Source organism: Drosophila albomicans, chromosome 3 (genome assembly GCF_009650485.2).
Source record: "Drosophila albomicans strain 15112-1751.03 chromosome 3, ASM965048v2, whole genome shotgun sequence".
Lineage (NCBI taxonomy): Eukaryota > Metazoa > Arthropoda > Insecta > Diptera > Drosophilidae > Drosophila > Drosophila albomicans.
The window spans coordinates 40,052,577-40,069,623 of record NC_047629.2 but is presented as its reverse complement, the minus strand read 5'-3'; the positions used below and the strand labels follow the sequence as shown (position 1 = coordinate 40,069,623).

Here is a 17,047-nt window from a genome sequence, read left to right as displayed (position 1 = left end):
TCTTTTAAATGTGGCATGAAAGTCATTTTACATTTAATACAGTTTTAATTGAAGAGTGCATCTATCTATCTAAGCAACAGCTTCCAGCGTATCTTTGGCCGTAATAAATCAAGTGCCTAACGAGAGATGATAACCATTTTCAAGTAGAGCAAAAACCATGACAACGACGATGACGATGACGATGTCGATTGGGAGGTTGGTGCTGAGAAGTTGTTGATAGTTGGGCCCCGTTTTGGTTTTATTGATTAGCCAGCGGGGCGTTTGTTGCTGCAGCTGCTGTGGCAGCTTCTATCAAAATGCTATTAAGCAACAATTTCAGAGTTCTTGGCCAGCAGCTGTGAAATTGTAGTATCATCATCGACGTCGAGAGACGTGGCTTTACTTGTCGTGCTTATGCTTGTCATATTCTAACGGTTGACTGTGAAAAATTGTGCAGATTTTATGCAAATTAATGACATGCACTAATGGATTTGAAAACTGCCTTTAAACAGAGAGAAAGAGATGTGAGTGAGCAAGCAAGTGAAATCGATTGACCATGGTTTCTAGGCAGGCAGGTGCAACCAGTTATGGATCATCATCGTGGATCGTATCCAGTTGCTCAGTTACTGACTTTGCAAACGTCGACGACGACGACGACAACGATTTCCAGCGAAATCAATTCAAAGCCCAACGGCGATTGCCGCAATAAAAATTGAAAGAAAAAGAAATACAAAGAAAAATATTTGTGAATCATTCACAGCACTCACGAGTCTCAGTCTCAGCCCCGTTTAGCTGTAGAGCAAATAGAGCTAAACAATCCAAGAAATAAATAAACAGACGACGACAAGCCTTTGGCCATATAAGAAGACAAAACTGCTGAATACGACAAATAATTGAACGAGCATATGATGAAAACAAAAACCAGAAAGCACAAAACAGAAAAAAAAATCGAAAACAGAAAACGAAACGAAAAAATGTTTTAAAGGTAAAGTCAACAATGGAAGCGCATCATGGAACAGCAGCTGTCCAATTGGGTTTGCCTACCTATGCAGAAGTTTTTTTTTTTTTTTTTTTGGTATTGTTTTTATTTTTATTTTCGTTTTCAAGTATTCAGTTGCAGTACAAGTATCCACACGTCTAGTGTTGTGTATCTGCCAGATACAGATACAAACACACACTCACACTCACACTCACTCTGCTCATTGCCCCAGGCGTGAAAAATAAATACACATCGAGAGTCTACTATATACATATATATTGTAAGAAAAAGCATCAAGCCGCACAATAAACTTGATGAAAAATGCAACGACAAAAACCCAAACAAAACAAAGTCGAAGAAAAAATCCACGCACATTGCACATTTTATGTAAACAGAGACAGATACAGATACGAAGTGCAGCAGCAGTTGTTTCAGAGTGCACTTTCAGATACAAGTCACATAGATACATATATAGACATTTATTATATATGTATCTGCATAATAAGTCCATTACGTGATGTCTGTCGTTGCTTTTTCCTGTCTCGACAATCATTTCTAGAAGAACATCCAAGGAATAGTTATGAATATTTCTCCCACGTCATCGCTGAAGCTTTAAAACTTCAGCAATGTTTGCCATAATTTAACAAGTAGCTGAAATAATGATTGCTTTCGAGAAAATAGCGAATTATACTCATTAATTTTATAGTTGCCCTGTTAATTTGTTATTCTATAATTTCTGCATAAATTTCTTGTAATGAAAGACTGGCTAATGTAAGAATATGAATAATGTAAAAGAATTCCAGCCTTATATAAAGATCTAATGACAAACTAATCGTTTGTTATTAATAAGTAATAATTATTCAAATGAAAATACAAAGAAATACTAATAAATGCAGCAAATAAGTAGAAAGAGGGAAAGAACCAACGGAAACAAATTAAAATAAGATGAATAATTGGTTTATATAGAAATACTATGCCAACATTTATTATATCCGCTACCCACTAAAGAATTTAATTCTTGATTGGAATTATAATAAATATAAAAAGAAAGCTACCCATTTTAATTAAAGCAAAGCATTGCAGCATTAAATAAAAAGTATATATCGATATAAATGACTGAAATATACCAAAGTAATATTTTGTATATTTTGATATTTAGTAACTGAAGTATTTTTGGTATATTTTGATATTTTTACGATAAACTATACAACAAAATATTGAATTATACCAAACCTACCCAGGTATATTTCAGTATTTTGGCATACTAATAAAATATACCTACCCTGACATATTTCAGTATTTTTCGATATATTTTTAATAGTTTTATGATAATACCGTAGCGTTTTGCTTTTATTAAAATGGGTAACTTTCTTTTAATTGTATTTATTACAAATTTGTATTATAAATGTAATATAGAATTGAATTCTACAGTATTATATTATTTATCGATAAATCAGGAAAAGTATTTCACATAGTATTTACATATTTCATAAGTATTATTTCTACATTTTGTTAAATTCCTTCACTAGAAATATTTTATAAAGTTGGTACTGAAAATCTTTTGCAGGGTATTTAAGAGTCGCATTCAAAGTCTTTTTTCTCTGCTCTGTTATGATAACGTCACTCGCATTTCGCATTTCTATGGCACCGCAGAAATGCAAAAATTACTAGCTGGAAACTCGCAAACTGGCGTTGGTTACATAAGCTCCTCTAAGAAGCGAGCGAGAGAAAAAAAATGCAGTCAAGTGTCTAAATACCCCTTGAGCTTCCCTCTCCTCATCCAGCATTCCCACGACATTATCGCTGGCACATAGTAAAAATGGCTAAAAAGATTAACTTGGACATGTTTTGAGCCAAGTGGAGGTTGAGTACGCAAATCGCCAAGCAAAAACACACACGAATAAAAAAAAAAACGATGGAAAAACTAAACTAAACTCGGAGGAAAAAGCAAAACAAGTGGCAGACAGCTGGTGGGCAATGTGTGTGTTTCCGATAAGACAAAAAAGAAAAAGTGAAACGCGTAGAATGAGGAAATGGATTAGATGATTTGACCAGATGGAGGAAAAGCTGGCTGAGAGAGAGAAAGAGAGAGAAACTCTAGGAATTTAGAAAATTAAGTTATTGAATTGAACAATGGCAGTTGTTAAACAAAGTTAAAGGCGACATCTCAAATATATGGTTACGGATACAAAGGCAAAAAGCGCGTGACAAATGTATTATGGTTTCTATTTCTCCATGCCAAACACATTCCAAATGCAGATCCATTTCTGCCTTTGCCACCTGACAATGGCTGTGTGTGTGTGTTGAGCAACAACCTCAGCAGCCGGCAACAGATCAAAAGCTCAATTCCAAAACCACATCTTCAACTCTCAAGCAGCAGCAGGCACAGACTTTAGTGCTAGCTCATTGAGCTTGCATATTTTAATTTGTGGCAACAATGGCAAAAGTTACAGATCTCTCTCACACACTCAACCCACCGCAGCTGCCACACGTGCAACACAGTGCAACCGCAATTGAATTTACAACAGAAATTGTGCCTCGCAAGTGGGAGCAAAGATCCCAAGACTGATGGAGACCATATATGTTACAGTAGAGGCGGGCAACAACAACCACGCCCCGTGCGATGCGTCAAGTAACCAAAGTGGGCCTGGCATTACTTACTATACTTGCTTGCTTGCTTTTGGCCCACTGGCCCACTGAATCTTGTGGCAACACAGCTGCTGCCTCCACTGCTGCTGTTGTTGTTGTTGCTGCTGTTGCGCAAGCTTTTAGTGCCCCCCATACTGCATCCAACAACACCTAGGCAAATGTGTGTGCAAATTTAATGTAGTTCCAAATACCACAAAAAAGTAACTAACAACTCAAAGTCGACTAAAAAGTTACCCTACTAAACTAAAAGAATATCGTTTATACACAGAGAAAATATAAACAAATTTTCCTTCAAAGAATTATAATTCTAGATTGGTATTTCTTGAATATTAAATTCTTATTTCAAGAATGGAAAAATGTCAAAATGTAACTCACAACAGCAGTTGCTCTGTCAACAAAATAGATTTTATAAATAGAGAAACTGTATTAAAATTGCACTAAGAAGATAAATTCTTAAATAAAGACCTACATTTTTTATTCTTTATTCCTTAAATGGGATTACTTAAACGTTAACAAAAACTTTCTTAATTGACGATTGGAAAAATGCTATTCTTAATTCAGGATTGAACTTATTTCAATATTGAATCTACAATGAAAAATCCTAATTAAAGATTTTTTTCAAAATCGAATAAATCTTCAAAGATTTAAAACTTATTTCAAGATCTTTAAAAGATTGAAAATTGGTTTCATATCTTTAAATAGAAATGTTCTCAAACTAATGAAATCTTAAGTTTGAATAATTTTATATTAAAAATAATTGGATATCAAGTTTTCAATCTTCAAAAAGAAGATAATTCTCAGAACGCAATTCTTCATTCTATAAGAATGCAAACAAAAACTGTGATTTGTTTAAAGAATGATCTCAAACTATATTAATTTAATAACATCCCCTTTTTCTCATCACAGAAACAATCTTATCACTAAGCATTACAATGACTAATTAATGCTTATAAAATTTCCCATTTTAATTGCAAAATGCTGATAAGCTGAAATACTAAAATGATAATAGCATAGTATTATTTATTAATCGTGGTATTCCCAATAGTTTTGGCAATGCACAAAGTTTCGATATGACTAATCTTATCACTTTTGGCAACAAAGTTTCAAAAGTCGCATGGTAGTAAAGCAACTTGAGACAAGGTATCAAAATGTTAGAAAAAAACGCGTTAACTGTGATTACTCACAATAATCTCTGAGGTAATAGGTGACTAAGGGGGGGCAGCGAAGTGGACTGCGCATCAATTACCAATTGTTGTAGTTAATTAACCCAGAAATCAAAGCTGTTTTTTTTTCTCTGCTGCTGCTGCACATTCGTTTTAAATGGCCACAACAATTGAACTTTGTTGCAATGTGTGTAAAGTTAAGTGAAGCCCCCTCAAAAAAACGCCTCTTCCCCACATCTATTTTCCCCGCCCCCTTGACATGCGTGCGGCTGGCACATAAAATGCAGCAACAATTTAAAAAAAAAAAAGAACAAAACATAAATGAATGCAATAAAAGTTGAAGCTATGCATGAAATAACCTTAAGAGCTGCGACGACGAGTGCAATGAATAAACGATGAATCATTGCAGAGCTGCTTAGTTCAAGTCTCCTTCTCCCGCTCCCGCTCCCCTTCTCTCTCTCTCTCACTCTATCTTCTACTCCCTCTCAGTTAGCTTTTAATAAACTGTTTTAGCACTTGCCTGCCACTTTTATTAAATCAAATTTAAATTGCCAGCATTAGAAGTGAGTGAAATGTGCTGGCTGCCAGTGTTCAAAGTGTTTTCAAATAGGCTTATTGGCTACTCACCCCCGCATTCAACCCCCTTTCCACCCTTCTCTCCTATCTGGCTTGTACCTGGTTAACCCAGTTAGCAAGTTTTGTTTGATGTTCTACTTTTCGAGCGGCAGTCAAAGGGCCAAATGTGTTTATAAACCTTTCAAAATGTTGTTACTCAACCCACAAAAAAAAGAGCCTTCAATTTATGCAATCTTAAACTTTGCACTCAAATATAATTTGCTTAAAATAATGTTAATATAATCTTGTGCTAATGAAAATACTAGCAAAACTAAACTTAATATTTGGAACTATAAAATTGAATAAAGTTCAGTTCACTTTCGCCTTTGATTCTTGCTCAGTTCAATTTGGTTTCATAGTTTGTTCTTTTTCAGTAGTTCCTTCTTGTTCCATGGTTTTTTTTTTTGCTTAGTAGTTCGTTTTTGTTCTTTTTCAGTAGTTTCCTACTGTTCTTTAGTTCATTCTGGTTCATTTGATTAAACATTCTTTTTCTGTTTTCTGGTTAAAACTATTGTAGCACGAGAAATTGCTACTGCCTAAAAATTCCTATTTTTTTAACTTATAATATGTACCAAAATTCAAAATTCGTAAACTCCAATTTGTACAATAAAATCAAAAGAACAACCAGAACAAACTAGTTCAAGAATCTTAAATAAACGAAAGAATCTTTATATAAATTTAACAATGTTTACACAACACTAATATAATCCCTAGCCTCGCAGTGCGTTCACATCAATTTAGTTTATAATATAAACAATAAATATGGCACATTTGTGCTTCAACATTTCGTGGAACTCGTTTAAAAAAAGCCATTGCTTTTTTAAGAGCCAACTCACAACACTTATAGATAAACAAATTTAGTCATCACAAACGCAATGAATGAATTAATTGCTTAAGCAACTATCATAAGTGATTGGGGGAGTTTTCTTAATGAAATTGAAATGACTTAGAAACGTAAAAATTCGAAGAAATATATTTAATGCAAATAAGTTATGAATTGAAATGCATAAAACTGTGGTTTCCTTTTAATGATTACTGATCAATTAATGCTCTTTTAAACGGTTCTAAATCTTATCTTCTAATTTAATTTCACAATATACGTATTGCATATAAGTCAATAATAATGCATTAATCATTGACTTAATCATGAGTGCCAAGAAATATTACGAATAAAAATCAATAATTATATTTGCCCTGAGGTATTTCTTATCGCGGAACAAAAACCTTTGACTCACGGCAGCTATTTTCAAAGTTGATGCCAATATTGTCAACATATACGAATATAGTATATAGTATACCTGAATATCTTTAGAAATACAAACAGTATATTATATGTATCTGGGTCTAGACATTTTGCAGGGATTTTCATTGTATATATTCAATGTTGTGGTGCGATAAGCGAACGAAATTTGTGTCAAAAGATAATTTGCAATATGGCTGTTTGTATTTGCTAAATATGAGAATGTATTTGTTTATTTTAGCGCCTTTTTGATATTGCTCAAGTTCAGAGAATTGAGTATTGAGTGTCACCTGATGACGTCACAAATTGAAGTAACTTCCGGTTTCGCTTGGGACTCACACCCCTAACAGAAAAACCCTCATAGGGATTATATACATTTAATTGAGAGTTAGCTCGCTCTATTTAATTAATTGAGAGCACACACAATTTCTCATGCACTTTCAAGTCTCAGGGGCTAAGCGAGAAATTGAAATTAAATGAATTAAATGTTGATTCGAAATGCAATCAAATGGTTAAGTGTTTGTTTTTCTTTTACTTTTTTTCTTTCTGTGTGTGTGTGTGTGGGGAAGCAACGATTTTGTCAACTGCGGGTCAACGGGTTCGCCATAGATTCCGGGAAAGTGAAGTATACGAATAAAATGAGCTCGTCATTGTCGCCCAATTACATGACACTCGACGAGTTTTATTATAATAATAAATACACTCATCCACAATAAAGCACATTATATTATGAGGCATTTGTCGTGGTTTGTTTGGTCGGTCGGTTGGTTGGTTGGTTGGTTGGGTATTGTAAACCAATATGCAGATAAGGGTCCAGCAGTTAGGTAAGCTTCAATCCTACCACTAACAAAGCCGACTCATTGTGAGCTCTCGTTTATTTATTAGGCATGCAAAAATATCAGAAAAATCAACTCGATATATATAGGAAAAAAAAAACACTTAAAACTTTCACTCATAAATTAATTGTTGTTCGAAATGGAAACAAAACTAAATGCCCCAAAGTGAGCGCGAGAGAGATAGAGAGAGAGAGAGAGAGGGAAAAACAATAAGCTATCATGAAATCAACGCTTTGCATTTATCTCTCTATCGCTATGAGTTTGCATACTTAATCAGCAAAAATTGCTTAAATATTTGAATAAGTTGTCTGCATGTTTACACATGCAATGGCAACCTTGGGGTGCATTAAACATTCAAGTCAAAGTCGATGACGATGAGTCTTAGCGATTGCGATGACGATGACAGATCAGCGAACTATTTGCGCATTTGCATTGCAGCCGTGTTGAGTTTCGTCATGTTATCGAGTCTCAAATTCACCTCGATGCTTGTGCGTTTCTCGTGGTGGGCGGCAATTTGGAGTTGAATTTGAATTTGTTTTTGATGTAAAGTGTGTGGCCTAAGTAGGTCAAGCAATGGGGGCCTGAAATGATGTTTGCCGATGAGTCACCACAAAATTGAAAGCATTTCCAGTGTGTGAGGGAGATAGAGAAATGACTGTAGCAAGTGAATTGATGGCTGCAAATGAAATTGATGAATGAAAGCAGAGAAAAAACACTCGAAACTCTCTCGATGATTTAACGTTGCTTTGCAATTCTAATTCACGCAGCTCCTGCTGAGTTCGCTTAACTTAAATGATGCGTTTAATGTGTTCCCCCAAAATAAAAGCGGTAACTTTCGCCCACGCAACAAACTCGCTGTTGGAATTAAAGAGTTCCATGTTAGACACCGAAATGAGGCCCCATATAATTAACATTCTCCCAGCATAGCTGTGAACTTTGACCCAATTACGCGCAATATACGCGACACACACAATTCATATTTACGAGAGCTGTGTGTGTGTGTGCGAGACATGATAATAAAGCATACGAAGCGCGAGAGTCGCGCATTGAAAACGTAGTGGAAGAAGAAGCAACAACAAAAGAACGCGTAGCGTGTAAAGCTTTTATTTACGACGACTGCATTTCGAGTGACGCAGGCGCGACCGCAGAACAAGACCAACGGACAGACGTGCAGACAAAGCGAAGAGAGTGAGGCGAGAGGGAGACACACGCAGTCAGAAAACTGCAGGCGCAGTCAATAAAACGCCACTTCGAAAGAAACATGCGAAACACATTAAAGGCAATAAACAAATCAAGCAGGAAATACAAGTACAACAACAGCAGCAACAACAAAGGCTGAAAAGAGACGGCAAAAGCAGCAGCCTCATAAAATGTTAAATTGAAATCAACAAAACTAAAGTTGCAATTAGACAGTGCTCAAGTACTCGGCACACACATACAACTTTGGCTTTTATGTGCTGCCCTCTTGCCTGCTCTTTCCCCCCCTTGGCGACCTATGTCAACAACAACTAAATGACACTAAAAACAGCAAAAAGTGCTAGGCACAAAGCGAGCAGCCAAAAACTAATTATTACGCAAATTTTTATTTGTTGTAGACAACATTTGAAAACATTAACAAAGAGTCATTGACACAAGAGCATAAAACATTGTAAACGACAGCTAGAGAGAGAGAGAGCGCATGTAAAGAGATAACAGCAAAATGTCGTTGTAGTTTGCCCTGTGCGTTCCTTTCTCTTTCACACAAAGCAAACATTGCAAATTATTTGACGCCTCACCGGCGCCGCTCTCTCGCACTCTCACTCACTACTCACACACGCTCTCTTTTTGCTCTCTTTGGGGCTTGACTGAATGTCGCCCGTCGCTGTCTCCCACTCTGTGCTCTGTTTTGTGCTATTTCATCGCATTGTATTTTTAGAGGTTCACTAACTTTGCTTTATAGATGTATTTATATGACTATACATGTGTATGTGCGTGTGTGTATGTGTGTATGCGTGAAGTTTGTTTTGTTGGCCGTCTCTGTTCGCTTAATTAAATCTCTAGCCCTGACACTTTTTTCATTGACAAGGCAACCTGTGTTGTGCCCCGAAAACTTCAACCAGCCGAAAATAGCCGAAAATGCCAAACAATAAATGCGATTTAGGTTTACGAGTACGTCTTGTGTATTTTCGCTGTGAATGCTTTCGCAAAAAATCAAAAATATATATATGTATGAACAGAAGAAAACTGAAAGAAAGGTTGAGGGGAAAAAAAACAGATATTTGCTAGCGCAAGCAAAACGACGTCGCTTCGTTGGGAAAGTCAATGCGCCGCCACGTAAAACGGAGGGAGAGAGAGGGGGCGACGGTGGACGACCTTGGGAAACGACGCGCTGAGTTTACAATGTTATTATTGTTGCTAAAGTTTGCCAAGTTATGCAGTTTATAATGTTGCTGTCTGCTGATGTTGTGTGGGTCGTTATTATTACTTTTTTTTTTTTTGGCATAAATTAAGTCGAAAGCTCAAAATTTATAACTTTCAAATGCGGCGTGTGAAATTTTTGCGGTAATCCTCCCCGAATATCAAAAGCCAAAGCCAAGCCAAGTCTGACCAAATTGCCGAAGGTCGCACAAAGTAACCGCAAATGTGTTTCGAGACTCTCTGTCTCTTTTTTTTTATGTTTTTATAAATACCTATTCACATGTGATCACTCGCAGCATGATGACTGTATTTCAAACAAGATTGCAGTTAGCCGCTTAATATAATGGCTGAAAGGTCAACCACAGGCTTAAACCCTGTAGCAGACATTCCAAAGCTGAGCGGCTAATAGATCAGTATGCATTTTGTTTTTAATAAATTTATATTTAGTTTATAAATTCATATTAAAAGACAATTTGGCTTTATTCCTTCACTTTAGTGTTAGTGTCCTCTAACGTATTTTTCCTGAATTTGCTATATTATTTCAAGAGAATATAATGATTAAAATATCTTGCAAATAAAATATTTAGAAATTTATTAAATGTTGCAACTTATTATGGTTTGTACGAATTTTTAAAATAAATAAGTACTCAAGTACTCTATTGATACATGTAATTCCCAAGGGCAATGTACTTAAAAGTTCTCTTAGTTGATAAAACCATAATGGATTCTAGTTAATCCTAAAACTTTTACGCCGGCAAAATTGTAATCTTTTAAAAGCGCTCTTAAAAGCCAAAGATTTTCTCAATGCATCAATACATCATTCTCAACACACCTCACACACACCCAAAAATTCTACCTTCTCAGTTTTATAAAACTCAAATTGTCATGTACTCATGTCTAAGCGCAACATTTCTAGATTCCACAAAGAGGAAAAAAAAATATAGAAACTTTAGATGACTCACGTTGCTCGTTCATCTGTTGATAAACAGCAATTAAAAAAAGCGCAGTAGCAATAAATTAAAAAAATATAAAATAACAAATAATAAAAAAAAGTTATCAACAAGCCGGAAGTGCAAACAACGTACGAGAAATTAGCTGATAAACCCAAATGACAAGACTACACACAAAGCAAATGGATGATGACAAAGAAGGGGGAAGAGAGAGTAAGGGAGGGAGGGGCCATTAATACGAACGGGGGAGGAGGCAAAACACTCGATGCATAAATCAAAGTCGCATTAAACGAAGCGAAACAAACGAAATTCGTAGAACTGTCGCCAGTGACGTCACAAATTGCAAAGAAATTAACTTAAAAAGCTGTTCCACATACGAAAGCTGCAAATCTCGGGGTCTGCCTAAATGGAAGCTTATTTTTTTCTATAACAATTTGCAAATTTATGACGCGACTAATTTTTGATAAGCAACTAAAAATGCGACACCAACGAGACAGAGAGAGAGAGAGAGAGAGGAAGAGCGAGAGAACGCGAATAAAACCGGTTAACTGTCGGTCAATAAAAACCAAAAGCCAGTAAATGCCTAAGAAATGACACAGAGACGAAACGCAAAGCGAACGAATTGAAGCCAACAACAAGTGGATAACAACGAGAACCACAAACCAACAACAACAACAAGAACAACGTCAACAACTTGTCCGTTACTCTCATAGTGCGTTCTAGCGACAAGTCACATGCAAGCGACAGCGACTCAAAAAGCATCTTTGCGTATTACTCATGCTAATTTCACACACACATACTCTCAGGAACACACACACACGCACACGCATACTCCCTGTGATTTGTCACTGTGTGCGTGGACAGTATAATGAACTACTTAATGCCCAAGCAACAGCAGCAGCAACAGTGACGGAAACAAGTTGTCGCACAGTGGGCAACTTTACTCACATACACGCTCATAATCTGGTGTTTCTGTTACCACGTGCCACTTGCAGCTTAAGCGTGGTAATACGACAATGAGGTCGCCCGTCAGCGACCCGCAGCAGCTACAACAACAACAGCAGGAGGCGTGGGATGACGTTTATTTCTTTTCATATTTTTATTTTTTTTCTTTTTTGCGAATTGGCCGCATTTCTAAGCCCAAAAATGCGAGACAAGTGAGCGCACAGTGACGCATGCAAAATTAAAGCGAAATCAACACAGAGATTGACACTTTTCGGAATGGATTTCACAAATTCAAATAAATATAAATAAATATGATTATAAAAACTCGTAAAAACGGATTAAGTACGCACAGATTATGACATTAGAGTGTGCCTTATAAGGCGGTTGAAATGGGCAATCGTTAATTGAAATGGCAATAAAAATAAATCGATTATAATTGATTGAAGCACTAACGTTTATCGATACTATAAATCCAGTATCGAAACTAATGGAAAATAATTACAAATTGACACTGTTGTCAGTTGTATATATAAACAGATTATTTAATAAACCATTTTAAAATTGGAGAGACAAAATAAATAGATTATTACTCGTATGTCATCAGAGTTGCCTGCTCAATATCAAGTGAAATTAAATAGGATAAAAACAAAGATTAATAATATTGGATCAGAAAAAATAAACAATATTAAAAAGACATATCTTCAGAAAAGTGATTTTACATTCAATTTATTATCCGTTGCGATGTTTTTCAACACTTTAAGTACCATCATTTAATGTTTAAAATTTTCTTTTAAATTAATTTAAAGATTTCAACTAAAATAAAAAACAATCTTTAAAAAGAATAGAGTATCACCGAAAACAAATCAATCACTATTCAATAAGTGTTGGCGAAATTAACTAAATAATGTAAACAAATCCAAAAATTAACCAAGAAGATGACTAAGCACTCTCTTCATTTAACGAATCCCATTTAATATAAATCGATTATCTCTATTAAAGCAGTGACAGTTATCGATACTTAGAATGCCAACACTGCTATTCGCTGCTAATGAATCGTTGTCCAAATCTATTAGCGCTTTACGCCAGCGACAGTTATCGATAGTCGGCATGCAATCGCTGCAGCGACGGCGACGGCGAGCTAAGCCCCCTACAAAGTGTGCGTGTGTAAGAATGTGTGAAGGGGAGGAGCAAGCAAAGGCAGAAGCAGACAGCAGAAGAACTTGCCGTTGGCCTCCCAAGCGCATAGCAGCAGCGCATGCCACAAGAGCAGAGCAGAGTAGAATAGCAACATAACCGAAGAAGAAGTGGAAGAAGAGTGTGGAGCGAGAGCCAGCAACAAATGCTAACGGTAATCCCCACAGTGTCTATTTTCGTAGCAGCTGCATTATGTAGTGTTGTTGCTTTTGTTGTTGTTGTTGTTTGTGTGGTGTTGGATCTTGCAGATACAATTTTAAACTTATAATTTAAATACAAAGTCTTGGCATTGTTTTGCCTTGGCTTCCAGATAAACAACCGGCAGACAGCCGCAGCATTTGGTTTAAATCTTTGATGTGATTATTATGACGATGTCGACGACGACGATGATCGTAATGATCATGATGATGATTGTTGCTCTTGTTGTTTTGCTTTGGAAAGCCCTAAGGCGAGTGTGCGAGCGAAATGTGTTAATGTGTGAGAAGCGCAGAGAAGAGAACTTTTTGGTGGCAAGGCAAGAGTTACGAGCATTTCTCATTTCTCGCCCGCCTAGCGGTTCGCAACTAATTAAGGCAACATCAACAGCAGCCGAAGCAGCAGCGGCAGCGGCAAATGACGCAGCTTGTTTTGAAATAGATAGACAGATAGACTCAACTAAAAGATACATTTGTATCTACGGCTACGTATGCATCCCAGTAGGCAAACAGCTAGAGAAAAAACCGCAACTACGGCGACGCATTCAAGCATAAAGTCTAATGATTGCTAATTACAAGACAACAACAATAGAAACAACAACAACGGCAAGAAACGCTCTGAAATTGTGAGATCATTGCGCCGTAACCAAATTGCCTCCTCAATTGAGCCTCTCGATAGAAAGCTTGCAGCAAATTTGGCCATAAAAAACCAAAAACTCGACATTCGAATGCAAAAAAAAACAGTCTCTTACTATATATGAAAAGTATCTTTTTCTGCTATGCATTTAAATGTCGAAAAAATGTATAATTTTTCATTCTTTCTTGATCGATTTTGCACTTACCTTGTAGACCTGGCCATAGGTGCCATTGCCAACGACCTCGATGAGTTCAAAGATGCCAGCTGGATCCTGCAAGGACAAAAGCAAAAGTCAAACATTAGTTTAGCAATTAAATACAATGAAGAACAACAGCAGGGGAAACGCCCAAAAAATCCTTTTTCAGCAACAATGAAATGAATCGAAACTCGGAAACTCAGGCAAGCAAAGAGATGAGATGAGTTCAGAGCTTAGGGCGGGGCTGCAGAGACACTTAACAAAAAGGCAACAAAACAACGAGAACCTCGACAACAACAACAACAACAATGACAGCAAGAACATCTCGAGCTGCAGCGTTGTTATTTTGGCTTCGTTGCTGTTTGTTTGTGTAAACAAATTATTAAGGCATAATAATACAAATAAGGAGGAATCCGGCCAACGTTCCAAAATAAAGCGGCATTTAATACAAATCCCAAATTCCCTCAAATACCCCCCAAGCCACCAATCTCATTCATTCTCTCTTCGCCCCTCCCCCTCCTCAGACCATGTCAAGCCATACAACAACAAATCGCATGCGAGTTCATTGACACGCAACTCACGAGGCAACACGAGTCTACAGACTCGATACATAACGACGTGACACGACCCACTAGACAGGTGAAGCAGACGAACAAGAGTGAGGAGGAAGAGAAAGGGAGAGGTTGTGTGGGGGAGAGAGAACTAGCGACAGCTAAGGCAAATGCCAATTAAAATAACAAGAAGTATAATAACAACAACAACAACAATTTCAACAGGTAACTGACTTCTTCTCTTGCTTTTTTTGACAGCAAAACAACAAAATGGGAGGCAGGGCAGTCAATGCTCTAAATTCTGTTTATGACAAGCCGAAAGGGGTTAAAGGGCAGACCAGGTAAATAACAAGAACAACAACCATGAGGGGAAAGGGGAAGTTGAGAAGACATGCAAGTTTAGCATAGGATAGGGTAAGGTGAATGCAGTTCACAAATGCGATAAGCTTGCCACGGATTAGGAAGAAACTAGTGCAGCGTATGCGATGAATTTCATAGAAGTTGTTTAGGGGAATTTTTGTCTTTTCTGTAAGAATTCCTAGATTAAAAAATTATGTATCTAAGTACTCTTGGTATGCAATATATAATTTATAATTTACATCAGTATATTATTAGTCCAACTACTTCTTTAATAGCGTATACGAAAAACTTTGTAGGAGTTGTTCAGGGAAATGATGTAGCACATTAAATAATTATGTCAAATCATTTATCAAGAGGTGAAACTATTTTTAGTAAACTTATTCTTTCGATTTTCCAAGTCACCTGCTGGCAGGAATTATAAATCTAGTTGAAGGAATAATATACGAAATATATTTCTAATATATATATAGATTTACTATTGTTACTACTAAATATACATTTTGATTTATAAAAATATTTCTATAGCTAGTGTTATTTATTTTAGTAATTAAATAGTAATAATGCCTTTAGTTTTAATTGTCCTACTCAATAATATCGTCCAAAATTCTTTAAAAAAAATAATAGAAGAATTTAGATAAACGATTACTATAGATTTTTTCTAAGAACAAATCCTGAGATTGCTTTATTCCCCATTATTAACAGCAAGCAAAAAAAAAAAACTATCTATAGCAACCGCACTTAAAATCTTAAAGCCGATTGCACACAAAATGCGGAACTTGAGCACTCTTTTTTTACAGCTGATTAGTTAGCACTTTAAATTCCTTCGTTAGCTTTTGCTTTGCGTTTGCATCTTAAGCGTTCTGCTTCATCGTCTTGCATTTCATGGGCAAAGAAAGAAAGGGGCGAGCACTTGTGACGACTTCAACGATACTCTTTAAAAGCTTCAGCTGCACATTCAAAAACAAAAATGGAAAAAAATAAGAGTAGAAGAAGCAGAGAACAAGAAAAGCCCCCTTCAGACAAAGGCTGAGCTGTGGCTGTGCTGCAATTTGCAGGCTGCTTTGCTGCTTGTTTGATGTGCTCAAGCAGCAACCGCACGAATTATAGAGCAGAAGACAAAGCGGCGCATTCGAAACCAAAATAAAAACGGAACAAAAACAAAGCAAATACAACGACAGTACAACAGTCAGACGGCCGGGCAGAGCGAGAAGGAACTATTGAAAGCTGCCTTAAGTAGATTTATGGCTGCCTTCAAATGAGCCATCGCTATCGTTCCCTCCTCCTCCTCTTTCTCCTTCCTACCAACACGGTGCTATTGTTTTGCTGGTGGTTCTTGCAAAGTGTGTCAAACACATGCAGCAGGCTGAGTGAGAGCGAGAAAGCTATACGGGAGATGGGGGGACGCGTCAGCAATTACTGCTATTTCTGGCTGATTACTTCACGTTGTAAAAATCAATTAAAAATGCACGAAAAAATGAGCCAAGTGTTGTTCTGCTCTCCCTTTGGAATTCAACACACACATCATGAGTCATTAGCAACGTTGACATGTTAACGAAATGCAAGTCAAATGGCAGCATGAGTGTGCGACCGAAACAGCAATAGAGTGTGAGTTTTAGTGACCGAGCTTAAGTTACAGTTATCAGTCAGTTGATGTTCTTGCATTCTCTGTCGCTCCTGCTAAATAAAGCTCTCCTGCTGTTGTATTTGTTGAAACGGGTGCGAGTGCAACTACAACAACAACTGCAGCTAAAACTAAACAACTCGCTAGTCGAAAACTCGCTGAGGCTGCTTTTTTTTTTTTGTATATTTACTGGGCACAGGCAAAACTGGATTTCTTTTTGGTCGCATTCGAGGCTTGGCCCAGTTAGAGCAGCAATGATACATGTACGCAACACAGCATATATGTATGTGTGAGTATGCATTAAGGAGACTCGCCAACAGGACTGACTACATATTGAACGCCCATGCAAAATAATAGCAGCAGCTTTTTCTTAGCATATGAATAAGTCTAGTTTATATGTGTATCGTGTGTGGGCTGTGACCAATTCGATTAGGAATGTAATACATATAAAATTACAGCGAGCTTTTTTATTTCTGGCAAATATGTGTGAAAGATAAAGTTACTATTTAAAGCGCCAAGTCACGCAAATATAGAATCAACT

At 36.7% G+C, this 17,047-nt stretch overlaps 1 protein-coding gene across 10 annotated transcripts in view; it reads right to left on the bottom strand.

The window, feature by feature from the left end:
• LOC117566340 (serine/threonine-protein kinase mig-15) overlaps positions 1-17,047 on the bottom strand; it is a 37,887-nt gene that overhangs the window by 17,391 nt on the left and 3,449 nt on the right. For all 10 annotated transcript variants that reach the window (XM_052005473.1, XM_052005467.1, XM_034245814.2 and 7 more), the window contains exon 3: positions 13,984-14,049. In XM_052005473.1, the coding sequence (XP_051861433.1) occupies positions 13,984-14,049 (66 nt within the window). The remainder of the gene's footprint in view (positions 1-13,983; positions 14,050-17,047) is intronic.